General features: G+C 42.8%; 1 protein-coding gene across 1 annotated transcript; it reads left to right on the forward strand.

Moving 5' to 3' along the window:
• The first annotated feature begins 863 nt into the window (after positions 1–863).
• On the forward strand, positions 864–13,713 carry TNFAIP6 (TNF alpha induced protein 6). Its single transcript, XM_009273104.1, has 6 exons — positions 864–1,007; positions 6,927–7,064; positions 8,399–8,560; positions 10,709–10,937; positions 11,985–12,025; positions 13,513–13,713. Exons 1-6 carry the CDS (start codon positions 914–916, stop codon positions 13,674–13,676), a joined length of 828 nt encoding a protein of 275 aa, XP_009271379.1. The 5' UTR covers positions 864–913; the 3' UTR covers positions 13,677–13,713.
• The last annotated feature ends 2,285 nt before the right edge of the window (positions 13,714–15,998 follow it).

The following is a 15,998-nucleotide window of genomic DNA, read 5'->3' on the forward strand; positions in this document are numbered from 1 at the left end:
CATGAGCACATCTTTTTCTATAGCTCCTGACTCAGAAGTTACCAATGTTATCAGAACTGGAGAGCAGAGTCTTCCAATGACTGCTCAGAAGTGTGGAGCACCAGACCGTTTTCCATAGTCTCATCTTTCCCCCTTTCTACTCTCCCACTCATCCACAAGGAGCAGCTGCAGTATTCACTTTCAGCCAGAAGGGAAGACAAGCAGACAGCTGTCACGCTATGAATCAGATTTTAAACTGTGGTTTGGAGGGGAAGATTTTAGCTTTATTTCCCACTTGCAGAACAAAGAGCATCTGTTTTTGACACTTGCAGTTTGATGCTGATCTGGAGGTTTGACTTGCAATTACAGATTCCATGTAGGGAAACTGAATTCAAACAGCCAATGCAAAATATTCTCCTTACATTTTTTCATTGATTAGGTCACTGTGAAATTAAATCCAAATTATATACAAAAGAACAGAATGTTTAAATGAGAATGAGAGGTAGTATGTGTGATTCTCTTCGGTCCTGTAAATGGTGTGACTAGAAACACTATAAGCAGACAGACTGCTTATTAGTTTTATTGTTTCATGGAATTTGAAGACAGTGAGTGCTGAAGAATGAACAGACTTTGGCTTGAAAAGTGTTCATGTGTGCTGTCCCTCACTGCATGTAGTGAGGGATAGAATAGTTTCTTGGACACTCTGGGAATCAAGAGAGCCAAAAGTGAGTCACATGGACGACTGCAGACATCACATTTAATTGTGTAATAATACTACAGCAAGCACAATTGGAGCAGGCTTGCTGACCTCACAGCTGAAAGCACTATTTAAGATCTGGCTACCAGATGTTCCAATAGGATCTAGCCAGCTGCTAGCAGAGGTTATCCTGAGTGTTTTAACAGGGAATATTTACAGCCTAATAGTTCAGAAGAGATGATTGCACTGATTTTCTTTTCTGCCCTGCTGTGGGACAAGGCTCAAGCATGGGGATTCAGGGACGGAGTGCTGCATAACTCTATTTGGTTAGGTAAGAAATAATTTAATCATGAATGTTTTGCTGTGTAAGTCACTGTGTTTGTCTAACAGTATAAAGATGAGCACCTAGCAATAGGTGCCATCGAGCCATGCATTAATATTAACAAAATCCTGCATTGAAATTGGTGGTCTTTTTATCTGAGTAGTGACTGTAAGTTTTGTCTTTATGAGCTTACTATTTTTACTATTTCTCTGAAGTGCAGGAAAAAGTAGTTACGGAATATTTCATCTGAATGTATTTTCCTACAGCATGAGGTAAAGTGAAAACAGCATTAAATAACAGTTGCTTCTAATGAAGGAAAACGAGTATGAAAAGAAACATTTGCCAAAGGAATGAATTACTTTCTGCATGAACATACTTCAGATGCCTGGGGTCCTACATATGAAACTAAATGATCTGGAAACAATACCGATAATATTTCCTAGGTTTCTAGGAAAGTACAGAAATGTATATGTTTTAGCCGTTGGTTTGTTCACATCATTAAACGGTGGAGAGAAGATTTCAAAAGGGCTATAGAAAATGCTGTGGGAGTAGTTTCCTTGCCCTCAAGTGGGTTTAAATAGCTCTTAGAGTTCTTCTATAGATCTTTATAATTATCCAGTACAACAGAAAAAGATATTCAGAATATAGTCACATAAAGGATGCCAAAACAAAAACATGCACCGAGCACTCTGTTTTATAGACACATACTTACAAACTCCTTTATCCTCTTCAGAATGTTGTGTATTTCTTTAAGGATTTTAAGGAATTCCTGTAGCCGGTACACGTTTCTGTTGTGCTCAGATGTTTCATGAGGGATTGCGGCCACGCTCTATTAGCTGGTGGAGCAACCACGTGACTCCAGTCCCTTCTCAGAGGACCATGTAAACTAACAGGAACATAAATGAGAGGAGAAGTCATCTATATTGTTTTCCATTTGGCTGCACACTTTTAATGACTGCTCTTTCCTTCTAAACTTGGAACATGCCTGCTGTGTCCCATAGTTGCTGAAGGTGCTCAGGTGGGGCAGAGCTCCAAGGGAGGACAGCTTGGCAGCTTCGTGCACCACCTCAAGTGGCTGCTATTCAAAAAAAAGAACGACAGAGAAGATGTTTGTGTGAAAAACAAGCAAAGCTTGTATTCCTGGCTGGAATAACAGTAAGGAGGCACAGAGGATAAGTAGGACTGAGGCTGTGTTAAGCCCTGATAGTAGGGGCAGAGAAGTTGAATTTCGTACAGGCTGTGATGGGTATTCTCGTATAGAAGGGATGTGGTCAGAGCAATGAACAAGCGGGCTTGCTGAGTCAGGCCCCTTGTTTATCTGTAGCCTGTACAGGCTGTCCCTGCACAAGTGAACAGCACATGGCTGTGCACAGGTCCTCTCTGTGGTTTAACACCACTCTCATGTTCCTTGGCACAGTTTTGCTCTCAGCCAGCCAGTGGTCTTCTAAAGAGTGCTCCAGTGCAGTGCCAGGGAGAGCCAGGCCACGGGACTATCCCTGGGTGAGACCACCCTGATGACGGGGAAGAGAGCTCAGGCACACACCATGCCACGCGCACTCACGGGCAGAGAATGGGTCCTGGGTGGTTTATTTGCAAATATTGGCATATCCACATGACTGCTGCAACCAGCCACCCTGGATGTAGCCTTTAGGGGTTTCTACAACATAAATGTGGATTTGTGGTGACAGTGATCATTTGAGCAGTTTCATGAATTGAAGTCAATTTGAAGAAAAAAATTTCTAATTCTTTAAAATGAAGAAACAGAGCGTTAACTGGAATGCATAATAAAATTATGTTTTGCTACACCTTTAGCATTTACCATAAGAGTAAATAAAAATAAACCGTGGGGTAAAAACTGATGACTTGCTCTAAATAAACAAACACATGCAAAATCTGGAAGCACAGTGTGCAGCTTGGAAACTGAAATGACCACTCTGCTTTCTTATCTCCAGGACTCTGTTGAAGCTCCTTCAGAAATGCACCATCTAGTGCAACTACAGCAATAAAATTACTGAAACAAACCTCAAAATGCAGTTAATTAGATTACCAATGGAATTCAGTGACGTTATATGTATAAATGAAGAAAAAATTGGCAAAATCACAGCCATCCAATTTATGCATCTTTGTATTTAAAAAAAAAAGTGTAACTTGAAGAGTAAAACAAGTAACCTCAATCTCATACTCACCATGCACAAGCAGTAAAGCAAGAGCCCCTCCCTTGAATAAAACCTAGGAGTGCACAGTGACATCTGAGCTTTGCTTATCTCCTCTTCTTCTGATAAAGCACTATCAAGACCAAATTGAAAATGGAGTTCTCCATTTTACCTTTCTTCCTCAGTAAATCATTAGCACAAATATAAAATCTTCAATTAATGCCAGTCTGGAAATGCTCATGTCTTTTACCTTTTTTCTTGTTACAAAACTTCTTTTGTTTTCTCAGTAAGCATGCAGTCCTGCTGCAGCTGACTGTATCGCCTTCCTGTTAACGTCTTTCTTGTGTGAATGGTATTTTATTGTCGCTCATTTTTGACACAAGCGCATTATAACCAAAGGTTTATTGTAAACTGATGAGAGGATTGGAGCAGTCTTGCCCAAATATGCTCATACGCTTATTTGAGTGCCAGTTCTTAGTGCCACAAAGTAGGTTTCCCGGAGCAGCTGCTGCACTCTTTGTGTTCAGAATTTCATCCCTGTCCGCACACCATGTGTCAGTGCGGTTTAGGGGCCATACCTACCCCATTTGTTGGAGTACTCTAGGTATGACCGTGCGCGTTAGCAGAGGCCCGCGCCAGTAACTCCACATGGCCATCCTCTGCTTAGAAGTTAAATATTTCTTTTTATTTAGCATTTAGTATTTGTGTCATGCATATTGAGGGTACTTTATTAGGCCAAATTTCATGCTGCTTGTGTTTGCGCAGAAGAGATTGGCAACGTTTTACCATCTCCTACTGCTGTGGGTGAGTAGAAGGTTGCTGTCCTTGCAGGATCCTGCTGTCTCTGGACTTCAAGGAGAGATTTTAAGAAATGTGAGTTGGAAGAAACATGTCCTGTCAGCCATGTAACCCATGACCTTTTGAGTAAGAACCAAAGAAGAAAAGCGGGTGGAGAAATCCCTGAGAGAACAGTCCCAATATGTAGGGTTTTAGGCAAAGGAAGAAAGAACTTTGCTGAAAGTTCTCACTGTTGTCCAGGAAGAGGAGATTTCGGGCAGGTCAGGTAAAGACAGCAGCCTTCAAGCAGAATCCCCCATCAGAGAAGATGCCCGGCTGAGGCTGGGACACGTCGCACTCTGTAGTGCTGGCCCCATGGTATATAAATGGCACGCATTTACAGTGGTCGGCCTGCGCTTGTGCTTGCAAGTAAAACCAACGTTTCATGCAGGTTTATCTACACGGCCGTGATATCACCTCCATAAAGACTGCTAGTCAGTCGTACGTGTGTGTGTTCATGTATGACTGTGAATATGTGTATATATGTATATACATATACAGATACATAAATATGTAAAAGTATATCAATAGTTAATAAGTACAGTGCTTTGACCTAGGTCTGGTTTTGCTGATATCTTTCTGCACAGCCCCTAACGTAATTAAGAGGGAGGGGAAAAAAATGCCAGTGAAAGATCTGATCAGTTAATTAGGATATACTGTTAGGGAATACTGTATCGTTAAACTGCAACACACCGAGCCAGCATCGAATGTCAAAGCTTGGTGGAGTACATGTGTGTGGTCTATCTTTCCAAAGGCTACTTTCGTCACCTCACAAAGGAGTAACAGAGATACAGATTGGTGATTGCTCTCAGCAGGGTAACACCACCCACCAAGACGTTGCACGAAGACTCAGTGGTGCTGCTGTTGGTAGAGCAGCCCTTGCAGAAACTGTGAAGAGCAGGTGTTTCCAGCAATATTCTGAAAAGCGTGACGCCTGTCCATAGTGACATTTTAGCACCAATAAGTGGGGGTAGATACTTTCTGAGGCATAAGATTTGAAAACAATATTGCCAGGTGAAAAAGTCAGGAGAACAACTGAAAATGGTAAGTTTTTACTGTCAGCTCCAAGAGTGATGAGTCAACCAGTTGGCAGTTCCCCCCGAATTCCTGGTGGTACAGCCAGCAGCAGTTCCAGGGAAGGAACAGGGTGGGTCTTGCAAAGGTGGCTGCCAGAGCGATGGGGGCTTTTACCAGCAAACGTCACTGACAATAAGCTTTAAGACTGCTCTTGCTTTGGCTGTGACTGGTCACCTTTGCAAAGGTGGCAAACCTTAGAATTCAGCGGCCCTTTACTCTGACTCGGTGTAGGTGGGGCAGCTCAGCTAATCCCAGGGACTACAGTCTGTGTTTTTCAATTCACCTTTCAGTTCACTTCCCTGTGAGCTGCAGTGATCAATAATGGCAATCCCAGGTTGTCCCCTGAGTGTGCAGTGAGGCTCAATGGTGGGCTATTTTCTGTAGTACTCAGATTTTCAATTAATGCATACTGAATCCAATACAATCATGCTGTAAAGAAGCAGTGAGTGGATTTATCAGGTTAGACATGATAGAGTGTTGAATGAATGAAAAATAATACTTCTATGAATAAATTTTTAATTAAAACAGATTTTTTTTTTTTAATACAGCATACCATTATTCCACAGCTGTTAGTTGTTGTGACTCTTCGTTGCAATGGAACTGGCTTCTTCGGAAAGATTTTTCCACGGAATACGTGCTATCGCATGCTCATGCCAGTGACATTCCCAGCAATGTTACAGAAAGCAGCTCTCAGTCTTCCGAGACTGTTGTCAGCAGTATAATTTACTTCACTGGGTGCAAGGCCAGTGACTGTGGGTCCAAAAACTACATTGGCAAACGTCATTCTGTATCCAATAAGGGTTCTCACCATTGCTAACCACAATTCAGTGGTGACCATGGTTTTTTTAAAAATATCCTAACTTAGCCAAAACTACTGACTCTAAGTATGTCCCTAGCAAAGACATTCTTTTTTTCCCATGGTACAAATAACCACTGTAAAAAATGCTTCCTGTTTTGCGTCTTTTTTCAGTCATGTTGACCAGTGACAGCTACAGAAGCCATTTCTCTCAGATTACACTAAATATAAGAAAGATCTAAACAAAAATGCCATTCAGATTAGATATGCAGATTGGTTCTGAGACAGATTTCCATACATATGTCATCAGACAAGTGCCACGTGAAAAGATTATAAAACTTGTAGTGGTACTGACAGTTTCTAGGTTTCCCTGGAAAGCTGCTTTATATTGTACTTGTAACAGCAAAGCAAAAACTAATGAAGAAAGTGTATTAATTTTCTGTGCAGCAAAAACGTCAGCCAGCAATTGTTCTGGTCCTGCCCTTTGTGACACAAGCTCAGATATTTTTATTTCACATTTTTATTCCCTTTAATTTCTGCCTCTCCTCTATCCAAGTAGTTCTGATTTAACTTCTCTGGAGATTCAAAACAAAGCTCTGATTCATCTTACAAAGGCACTTAAAGTTACATCCAAAAGTATGCTGTGATAGCAATCCAGGAGGAGCTTCCCCTGAGTCAGATAGGATACACGGAACTAGTGATGCTGACACCAGCCAATCGTTCCCATAACTACTGCCTTCTGAGTAGTCCTAGGGGAGTCCTTCCCTGCGTTTGTTGATTTTCTGTTGTTCAAAACCTCACCAAGCTCTGACTAGCTCTGTTGTTCAAAACTTCTCCCAAACAAAGACATACCTTTGGGTTGCAAAAGCATGCCTTTGGGTTGGGAGGGACATATTTTCCTGACGCTTTCCAAGTGGCACAGCTACTAGCTTTTGTTTCTCTCCTCACCTGGATGGTAGCCCAAAGCGCAGGTCTTGGGGAAACTGCTGGAGGCGGTGAGAGCACCCCGGAAGGCAGGCCGGCTGAGACACAATACTGAAATCATTTATTGCTTTGGTCCCACAGAACGAGCCGCCGGAGTGTATCACAGGGAGTCACGCTCTGGGAAGTACCAGCTCACCTATGCAGAAGCAAAAGCAGTCTGTGAATACGAGGGAGGACATCTAGCCACCTATCAGCAGCTGGAGGCGGCAAGAAAAATAGGTTCGAAAAAAATCACAGCTGTTCGCTTTTCACATCACTCATTCATAATGTTGCCAGTCTTGTATTTTCATGAATGTTATGAACTCTGGGACTGAGAGACTTGTAAACTCCCTGGATTTTTGCCCAAGTTGCATGCAATTCCCCCCCTTGGTAACAGAGCATGACTGCGCTACCTACAGAGCTGTCAGGGATAACATCTGCACAGAGTGCTACGCATCCCCCTGAGCTCTGGGTGCAGCACAGTCCCGGAACCAGCAACACCCAGCGGAGAGCCGTCTGGCTGAGCTGGGAAGCAACGGTACCACCCCAGCTACAGCCCCTGGGTGCTGCTGGGGGCCGCAGAGGAAGGCGTTTATCCTCAGGGAGCTTCTATAGTAAACGTGCATTGCTATTTTTCATATCGTCAGTCAAGATGTTTTCATAATGTTTATTCCATCCATATTTGCTCTGAGAGAGAGTGAGTGGCGTGCTTGGAGTGAAGAGCGGTGCAGAGTGAGGGCTCTACTGTATTTCTGTTTGATTCCTAATAAGACATTATTCATTCATTCAGAGCATTAGGAAAACAATGGAAAATATCCTCCACTGCAGAAATTTGCAGGCTACACCGTTGAGTCAGAAGCTGGCTCTCAGCATCAGCACACATGTAAAAAGGGTGCTTTTGTCTCTTCTGAGTAGCTCATAGTCCTAGGACGCCACAAATATGTTCCAGTTCCATTGAATTGGTCTCTACCAGACAGTGAATAACACTGCATTCTTTGGCTATTGTTTTTAAGGTCTCAGCCACAAAATGCATTAACAGGATCTTTTTGTTTAGCAAGAAATACTTGAGGCATTTCAGGTATTTAAATTTAAATTGAAAGAATTTTAAGTAAATACTTTGTTTTCTTAGCTGTCTTTTGTATGTAGTATTTTATTCATTCTTAGAACTTAATGCTGCAAACTCTTGAGATACGATTGAATGAATTTGTATGACTTCAAAAGGGAAACAAAGAACACACTTACATAACTCATCCAATATATAATTTGATTACAAATGCTGGTACAGCACTTAAAACTCACTACCCAGGAAACTATATAGTCCCTCTGCATTTGATTTTTGTTTTCAAATGAAGAACCAATAATCATACTGTGGAGAACACAATGCAATTTTATATTCTGTGTTTAAAATGATCCTCTCAAAGTACTGTTCTTTCCTGGAGTCCAATTTCTATTAGGCCAATTACACCCAAGTCATTGATCAGCTTGAGTAAGACTTTACTTACTTGACTAAAAAGCAGAGTTTCTTGCCTAGGATTGATTTATCACATCCATGTCTCATTTTCTCCCTGTTGCAGGTTTCCATGTGTGTGCTGCTGGCTGGATGGCAAAGGGCAGAGTTGGTTATCCCATAGTGAAAGCTGGAGCCAACTGTGGCTTTGGAAAAACTGGTATTGTTGATTACGGGATTCGCCTCAACAGAAGCGAGAGATGGGATGCCTACTGCTACAACCCTAACGGTGTGTTTGAAAACAACCCATTGCTCTTCGGGTCTAAGATTATGACTGCATGCCGTGCTATCTGGCTGCGCAAAGGCACCCAGGCTCTGAGTTAGCTTCAATACCATAAATATGCTGTCTGCGAAGGGGGGGCGTATTGATACAAATTTATTTGGAGCCTTGCACCTCTGCTGTTACCTAGAGCTGGTCTGGCTTGCTCAGAGCTCAGTGTCTCTGCACTGTGTTGTAGCATATATAAGTGGGCCTAAGCAAAGTCCTTTCGGAAACTAAAAATGTAACAATATGCTGTTGTTGATTAAAAAGGTAAGTAATATTTCCAATGTGATGTGCAAATGTCTTGTTTTGTATAAAAGTGTTTACGTTTAGCCCACAATTTAATTCTAATAACTAGTCTGAGGTGTTTAACGTGGGAACGATGTTCCAGATATTCTGCCTGTAAACAGGCTAAATTTAGTGTTAACCCTTATTCCTTCTTGTGCCTGAGATAGAACAACTCTTGAAAATGAATGCCATGTCTGGGACTGAAACACCTGACAGATCCAGCTCCCAGCAGTGCCTTGTGTGTGTGTGCGCGTGCATGTGTAACTAGATGGAGAAAAGTGGATCTCCAAAGCAGATCTGGAGACACGGTCCAAACACGCCTGACCAGACTTCACCAGATACGGGACCTCTCTCCATCCCCCTCCATTCACTACACTGCAGATGACTGAAACATTGACGTGGCCGCTGCTTCATTTTAGCTTGATATCACTTCGTATAGCAGGGAAGACAGAAAAAGTAGGCACCAACAAGAAAAGCAAAGCTTAACTTTGTGCACCGCTTGGCTCTCCTACTACTCCAAGTGTACTACTCTGCCTGGCAGAGCCAAAAGTTGGAGTTGTCCGTGATGTCTGCACAGCTGTGCACAATTTGTTTGTGCTCACAGGGCTTGAGCTTGTTTGTGTTAGCTGGGCAGTTGTTAATCAAATAGCTCTGTGGGGTGGGGGACATTCACAGATGTTCAGCATACAGAGACGACTGCAAGAGAGACTACTGCGTTCATTATTACTGCATGTAAACTGCCAGCCCGACTTTGTCAGCCTTCTCCTCTGGGCTGAGAGGTGATTACTTTCCAAATGCGCTGTTTGGTTAGAGGACAAAAGGAAACCAGAACTGCCAACACTCAGCAGACGGCTTGAGTCTCTTCCATTAAAAGGATATGTATTCACACTTGATGGACAGTCTGCTAAAAAGCCTGGCAAGAGCCATCCGCTTGCGTGGGAGACAAGGAGCCTGGGGGAACAAAGACCAATCTCTGATTGAACTGAGCCTGTGCTCTTCCCTAGGGGGCTAAAGATGTCAAGAGGCGCTTGTGGAACAGTTCGCATGTTTGAAATGTGCATCCAACCTAGCAATGATCTGGAGCTGAAAAGTACAGGACTCACGGACAATGTACAGACTAAGAGGGTTAATCACACTACCCAGCTTAAGGCTCCCAACTCACGTGCCCTGAATCACCCTTAGAAAGTACCTCCCTCTCCCCCAGGTCTGAACTTGGGGAACTGTGACAAATCCTAAAGTCAGGCAGTGTGAGGTCCCCAAATTGGTTGGTCCCACTGTCGGGGAGCTGGTAAAGTTCAAATGGCCACCGAATCAAACCGGAATGAGTGTTTTTCGTCCCGAAGGAGACATTCCAAAGGGATTGAAGAGCTGCAACAATAACAGGAGTACAATGCAATGTATGTGATCACTAACCTTTGTCGGTTTTTTTGTAGAAGACAGGCTTTCAAGAGGTTTTTGAAGAAGAAAGGATGAAATGGAATGCCAGGGTGACTTGTACAGCTGTAAAGCTTACAGTTTGACATTGCCAGAAACCCCAAATGCCTTTTACATAAAACACTTAGCTCTGGCCCAAAGTCCGCTGAAGTCGATCAAAGCTTTTCCTCTGAATTCAGTGAGTTTTAGATCATGCCTCTTGTTTCCAAAATAGCTGCTCCCAAAAGCTAGGAATGGCCGACATTTCTTGGGAATGCCGAGTGCTTAAATATGTGAAAAGTGCCATCACGCTGGGTGTTCCTGTGGGATGCTGGGTCAAAGCGCACAAAGATTTAAACCATAGCCATATCCAGAATGAATACTTAAACTCTGATGTTTTTATTTTTCTCTTAGGAAAAGAATGTGGTGGAGTCTTCACAGATTCAAAACATGTTTTTAAGTCACCAGGCTACCCAAATGAGTATGAAAATGAGCAAATTTGCTACTGGCATATTAGAGTAAAGTATGGACAACGTATTCATCTACAGTTTCTAGAGTTTGATGTTGAAGACGACACTGCTTGTATGGCTGATTTCTTGGAAGTCTACGATAGCTATGATGATATCAATGGCTTTGTGGGCAGGTAAAGCAGTTCCAGCTTTAATATGCAAATAATCAAATGATTTAATTTTTTCCCCAGAACATTACTTTGGAAGAACACTGTATTACCTCACCCAATTAGCACCCCTGATATGCCCATAATACTTGTAGCAGTAGTACCTGACTTATCTTGCCTGGCTGTTTGCTTTACTGTCATTAACACAGGCCTGTAAAGACATTCAGAGAATTGTGCTTTGCCCTTTTCTGCTTTCTTAAATTACATGAAAGAAAGCTGCAAGACTTTTTAGTTAGCCGCTTATCTTAATTCTCTATCATTTTACAGGAAGAACTCCCAGCAAGCTCAAACAGTATTTTGTATTTGCTTTAATTGAAAGGAGGGAGGTGGGGTGTTAAACCGTTAGCAAAAATGTGTTTTATTTAAGTTACTATTCGCTACAGAAGTAAAATACTTTCTAACAAAATCAGAACAGAACAAGTGTTACGTATCATCCCTCTTATGAGATTTAGTTTCCCTCTTTGCTTAATTCTCACTTTCTTTTCTTCGATGTCATATTTTTGCTTGTCCTTTAGCAGTCATATTTTAGTATGAAGTACCGCAATTTTCCAAAAATAAACCAGAAAAAGTGATAACAAACACTTCCCAATTCCTGCCACTTTTCACATCCTCTCTACAAATCATATGTAGCAGAGCAAGGATATAGTCCGTTTGTTTTTCTTGACAATGCTCTTCCTTTCTTAGCCTTGGGCCATTGTTCTTTTCCTTAACGCCATGCTAAATCTCTCTTTTTCTTGTTTTGCATCATTTACTTCCTGCATATATTGAAAAATGTTTCCTGCATTTTTCCCTCCCCTAAACCTTACTCTAAGACAATGACAAAAATCCTTTAGGCAATTGCTTTAACACGTAGGGGAGAATTACATTCACTGAATACCTGTAACCAGTTTAGCCCCATGAGCCACAGCTCCGGAGTACAGCCCGAGAGCCACTGTTCAGTGTAGGTCCCATACAGCAGGGCCATGGCATATTTGCTGTGTCGTTTAATCACGACCATTTATATCTTTTTTCCAGGTTTTGTGGAGACGAGTTGCCAGATGATATCATTAGCACAGGTAATGTATTTGCCTTACAGAGGCAGTAGACCTACGGACGTTAAAGGCGCTTTCACACAGGCACCTTTACACAGTGGATCTGTAGTCAGTAACTGAGCCCTGCCTATGTACACCATCTTCGTGCACCAGTTCTTCCCATTTCAAGAGCAAGGATTGCAAGAACAGTTCTAAAGCTGGTTACAGCCATTATTCTGTGTCTATGTTTAAACAGCAGGTCAAGGTCTGATTACATGTAAATCAAAGCCACTTTTACCTCTCTTTGCTCAAGCGTCGCAAAACCGCTGTAGCACAGATGCCAGGCGAGCTACCCGTGCAAGGAAGTGGCCGTGTTCCCTGGGGATCATGGATAGTCTGTGCAGAAACTCACGCTGGCCCGCTCCAGCCCACAGCTGTCATCAGCAGAAAGAGAACAGAAAAGTTGAATTGTGCCATCCCTGATCTCCCGGTTTACACGGGCCTGGTGGAGATGAGCAGATGACACTCGTGGGAGAGTGGCGTAGCAACCTCACCCCTGTGTTACCCAGAGATCCATGAGGCTCTATGCCAGATGTGTCCTGGGGATCAATAGTCTGTGCAGAAACTCACGCTGGCCCGCCGTTTTTTTAAACAGCAGGTCAAGGTCTGATTACATGTAAATCAAAGCCACTTTAACCTCTCTTTGCTCAAGCGTCGCAAAACCGCTGTAGCACAGATGCCAGGCGAGCTACCCGTGCAAGGAAGTGGCCGTGTTCCCTGGGGATCATGGATAGTCTGTGCAGAAACTCACGCTGGCCCGCTCCAGCCCACAGCTGTCATCAGCAGAAAGAGAACAGAAAAGTTGTCTGATTACATGTAAATCAAAGCCACTTTAACCTCTCTTTGCTCAAGCGTCGCAAAACCGCTGTAGCACAGATGCCAGGCGAGCTACCCGTGCAAGGAAGTGGCCGTGTTCCCTGGGGATCATGGATAGTCTGTGCAGAAACTCACGCTGGCCCGCTCCAGCCCACAGCTGTCATCAGCAGAAAGAGAACAGAAAAGTTGAATTGTGCCATCCCTGATCTCCCGGTTTACACGGGCCTGGTGGAGATGAGCAGATGACACTCGTGGGAGAGTGGCGTAGCAACCTCACCCCTGTGTTACCCAGAGATCCATGAGGCTCTATGCCAGATGTGTCTCACACATGAAGCGGGGCATTTCACAGGTAGAGTGAAGCAGAGCAGCATTTTAAAGAACCAGAAACGCTTTGCAGAAAGCACTGGGTACAGCAAAACTTTTATCAACCTCTGGGCTCTGCAAACGAAGAAAAGTGATGAAAATCTGCCTGGTTTTCCGTGGGGCTGATGGAACTACAACCCTCCCAGGCCACAGCTTGGAAGTAGACAGACCGGGTGATTTGCTCTAAAGATCTCAGAAGCAAGCAAGAAAGAGCACTTCAGAAATAACTCTGAAATGCCACATTTTTATGCCACCCAAAAACATAACCTTTGTTTTTCTTTTTCTTGTCCCAGGCAATGTTATGACCTTGAAGTTTTTGACAGATGCCTCAGTGACTGCTGGTGGTTTTCAAATCAGATATATTACTATGGACATGCCTTCAAAGTCAAGTGATGGAAAGAATACAACATCCCAAGGAAAAACAAACTTCTTCTCCGGAAAATTTGGTATTATGTGAGCAGAGTAACAAGATACACTCATTAAGAAACATATTGTAGAACCCAATTCAGATATCTGTTTCTTCAGATAAGACATTTTCTTCGTATCTTTCTGACTTTTTATTTTCTGCTTTTATATAAGTTTTGTTAATAAAGTACACTAGGAAATAAATTATAAAATATACTTACATGAATAGAAGACTATTTTTAGATTACAAGTACTGTAAAAATCTGAAGAATTCATTGTTACCAAAGATTTAAAAATTATTTTTCTATATAAACTGGTCCTTCTCCTCATTTCTTGCACCATTTGAACAAACTTTTTGTGTGACCGTTTCAATTATTTTAAAATTTAATATCCTGTTCTATCCTTATTTTCCTTTAGAGTAAGCTTATTTTTAAGATACATAAACTCATCTTGTGGGCGGCCTAGCAGCCACCCGTGTAATTGTCTGAAGTCAGAAGACTGGGAAGCAGCGTGAACAGCACAGAATCAATTATATTATCGTCGTAATTTTCTTGTAAGATGAATCAGAAACTACTCAATTAATTTTGTCAGGGTTTTCTCATCCAGAGAAGAGATGTTCAAGACCTTTTACTTCTCTGATTTCACTTGGTAAAGAATCAAATGAAAGACTTGGTAATGATAGTAAAACTGGTGAGATGAAGCATCAGAAGGAATTGCTAACCGAGTACCAGCAAATCCATTCAGAAGATACTGTCGAGATGTTGGATGTTATTTACATGGGTTTTAAGAAGACCGTACTATTTTGAATTGATGAACATAGATCATTCTCCATATGTTTTTAACTTCAGTTTAAATTCCTCAGTCTGAAGCAGCATTAAAGCTACCTCTATTTTAATCATGTCCTGAGTTCCCAATGAATTATTTTTAGTTCTTGAGAACTTTTCAGACTTTGAAACATTTTTCTTGATTTAAAGCAGTAAATAAGTTTCAAGAGTTTCTTTCTTTCGCTCTAAATGTTTTCCTGACCCCAGATCTGCTGAAGTCTAATGCCCGCTGAGAATCTTCTTCTGAATTATTTTGGTTTGGAGCATTGTGAATTCCTCAGAAAGAGTTTTGCACAAGAGGAGGAGAATCTTAAGCTAATCAGACCCATCTTTGCTTTTTTTATTCTAATTCTCGGTTCTTTAAATTTATTTCGTCTTCGAGTTTTTATCGTTGTAATTTCACTGGGAATGTAATCCTGCTTCCTGGCTGTACTGGAGAACAATGTTGCACCTAGCACCGCAGCTTTTCTCCCTGTCATTTCCAACACTTTATTCATGCTTCGTGTGAGCACCAGGAAACAAGGTTCATGTCACTACATTTAATGGGATTAAGCTGCACCTAAAATCTACTGGTGCTTTTTAATCCTGCCACCTGGTGGGCTGAATAAACCTGTTCACACCCTCCTGTTATAAAATGTCGTTCCAGTTCTCCAAGATCAGCAAAAGTGTTTGTTAGTAAGGAAAACGCATGAAGAGAACTGTTAACGTTTTGTTTATGACCTAGCGTGGTTTTGGGGTTTTTTTTTTCTGTTTCTTTAATTGAGAAGCAACGGGTCTTGAACTGACACGGATCAGCACCAAGGGGTGTACAGGAAATACCTGCCTGTCTGGAAACCCCCAGGGAGCCAGAGGGGTGACGCTGTTTGGGGAAGAGTTTCTTTCCAGAATAGGCACTCCTGCTGAGCATCTCCAACGCCACTACGAAGCCCTGCGGGTGACTGAGAAAGACAGACTTAGCCGTTAACGTTACTGCTCAGGCCTACCTCTATCCCGGAGAAAATGGGTTTCTCCGCACTTCAGATTTGCTGCCACTGCCATTATTTCGTATTACACCCACAAACGCCCCAATGTAATTCACACCTTGATCAATCTGTCACTTGTCCCCCACTCAGTGGCTTTGCCACCGGGTGGGATATACCGTGCGCAGCTAAGTGCCAACACCTCTGACCCGCAGACGACGGCGGTGGACGTTGGGCAGCGCTTGGTGCCGCAGCCACGGCGGGGAGCGAAGCCCCCGGGGCACTTTCCGTTGCACTCACTTTTCCCCGCCATTCGGAAGCCCCGCACCTACTCGGGGACCCCCCCCCGAAAAATGGCCATCAAAAAAACCCAACTGGAAACGGCTGCGGGGCTACACATTTCACAGCGCTGACCCACTGATTCGGGTCTTAAGGAATTTCAGGTTTATGCAGGCAGGTTTCCGCGGAGCTGGAGCTCAACCGTAACCGCTGAGCGGCTCTGGGAGGTCTAGAGGTTATTTTCCAGCCACGAGTAAATGATTTGTAGATTGGAGGGGCTTCTGGGAGGGCCGAACGCGGGCAGCCGAGGCG

This window comes from Aptenodytes forsteri, unplaced genomic scaffold (assembly GCF_000699145.1).
Source record: "Aptenodytes forsteri isolate BGI_AS27 unplaced genomic scaffold, ASM69914v1 Scaffold174, whole genome shotgun sequence".
NCBI lineage: Eukaryota > Metazoa > Chordata > Aves > Sphenisciformes > Spheniscidae > Aptenodytes > Aptenodytes forsteri.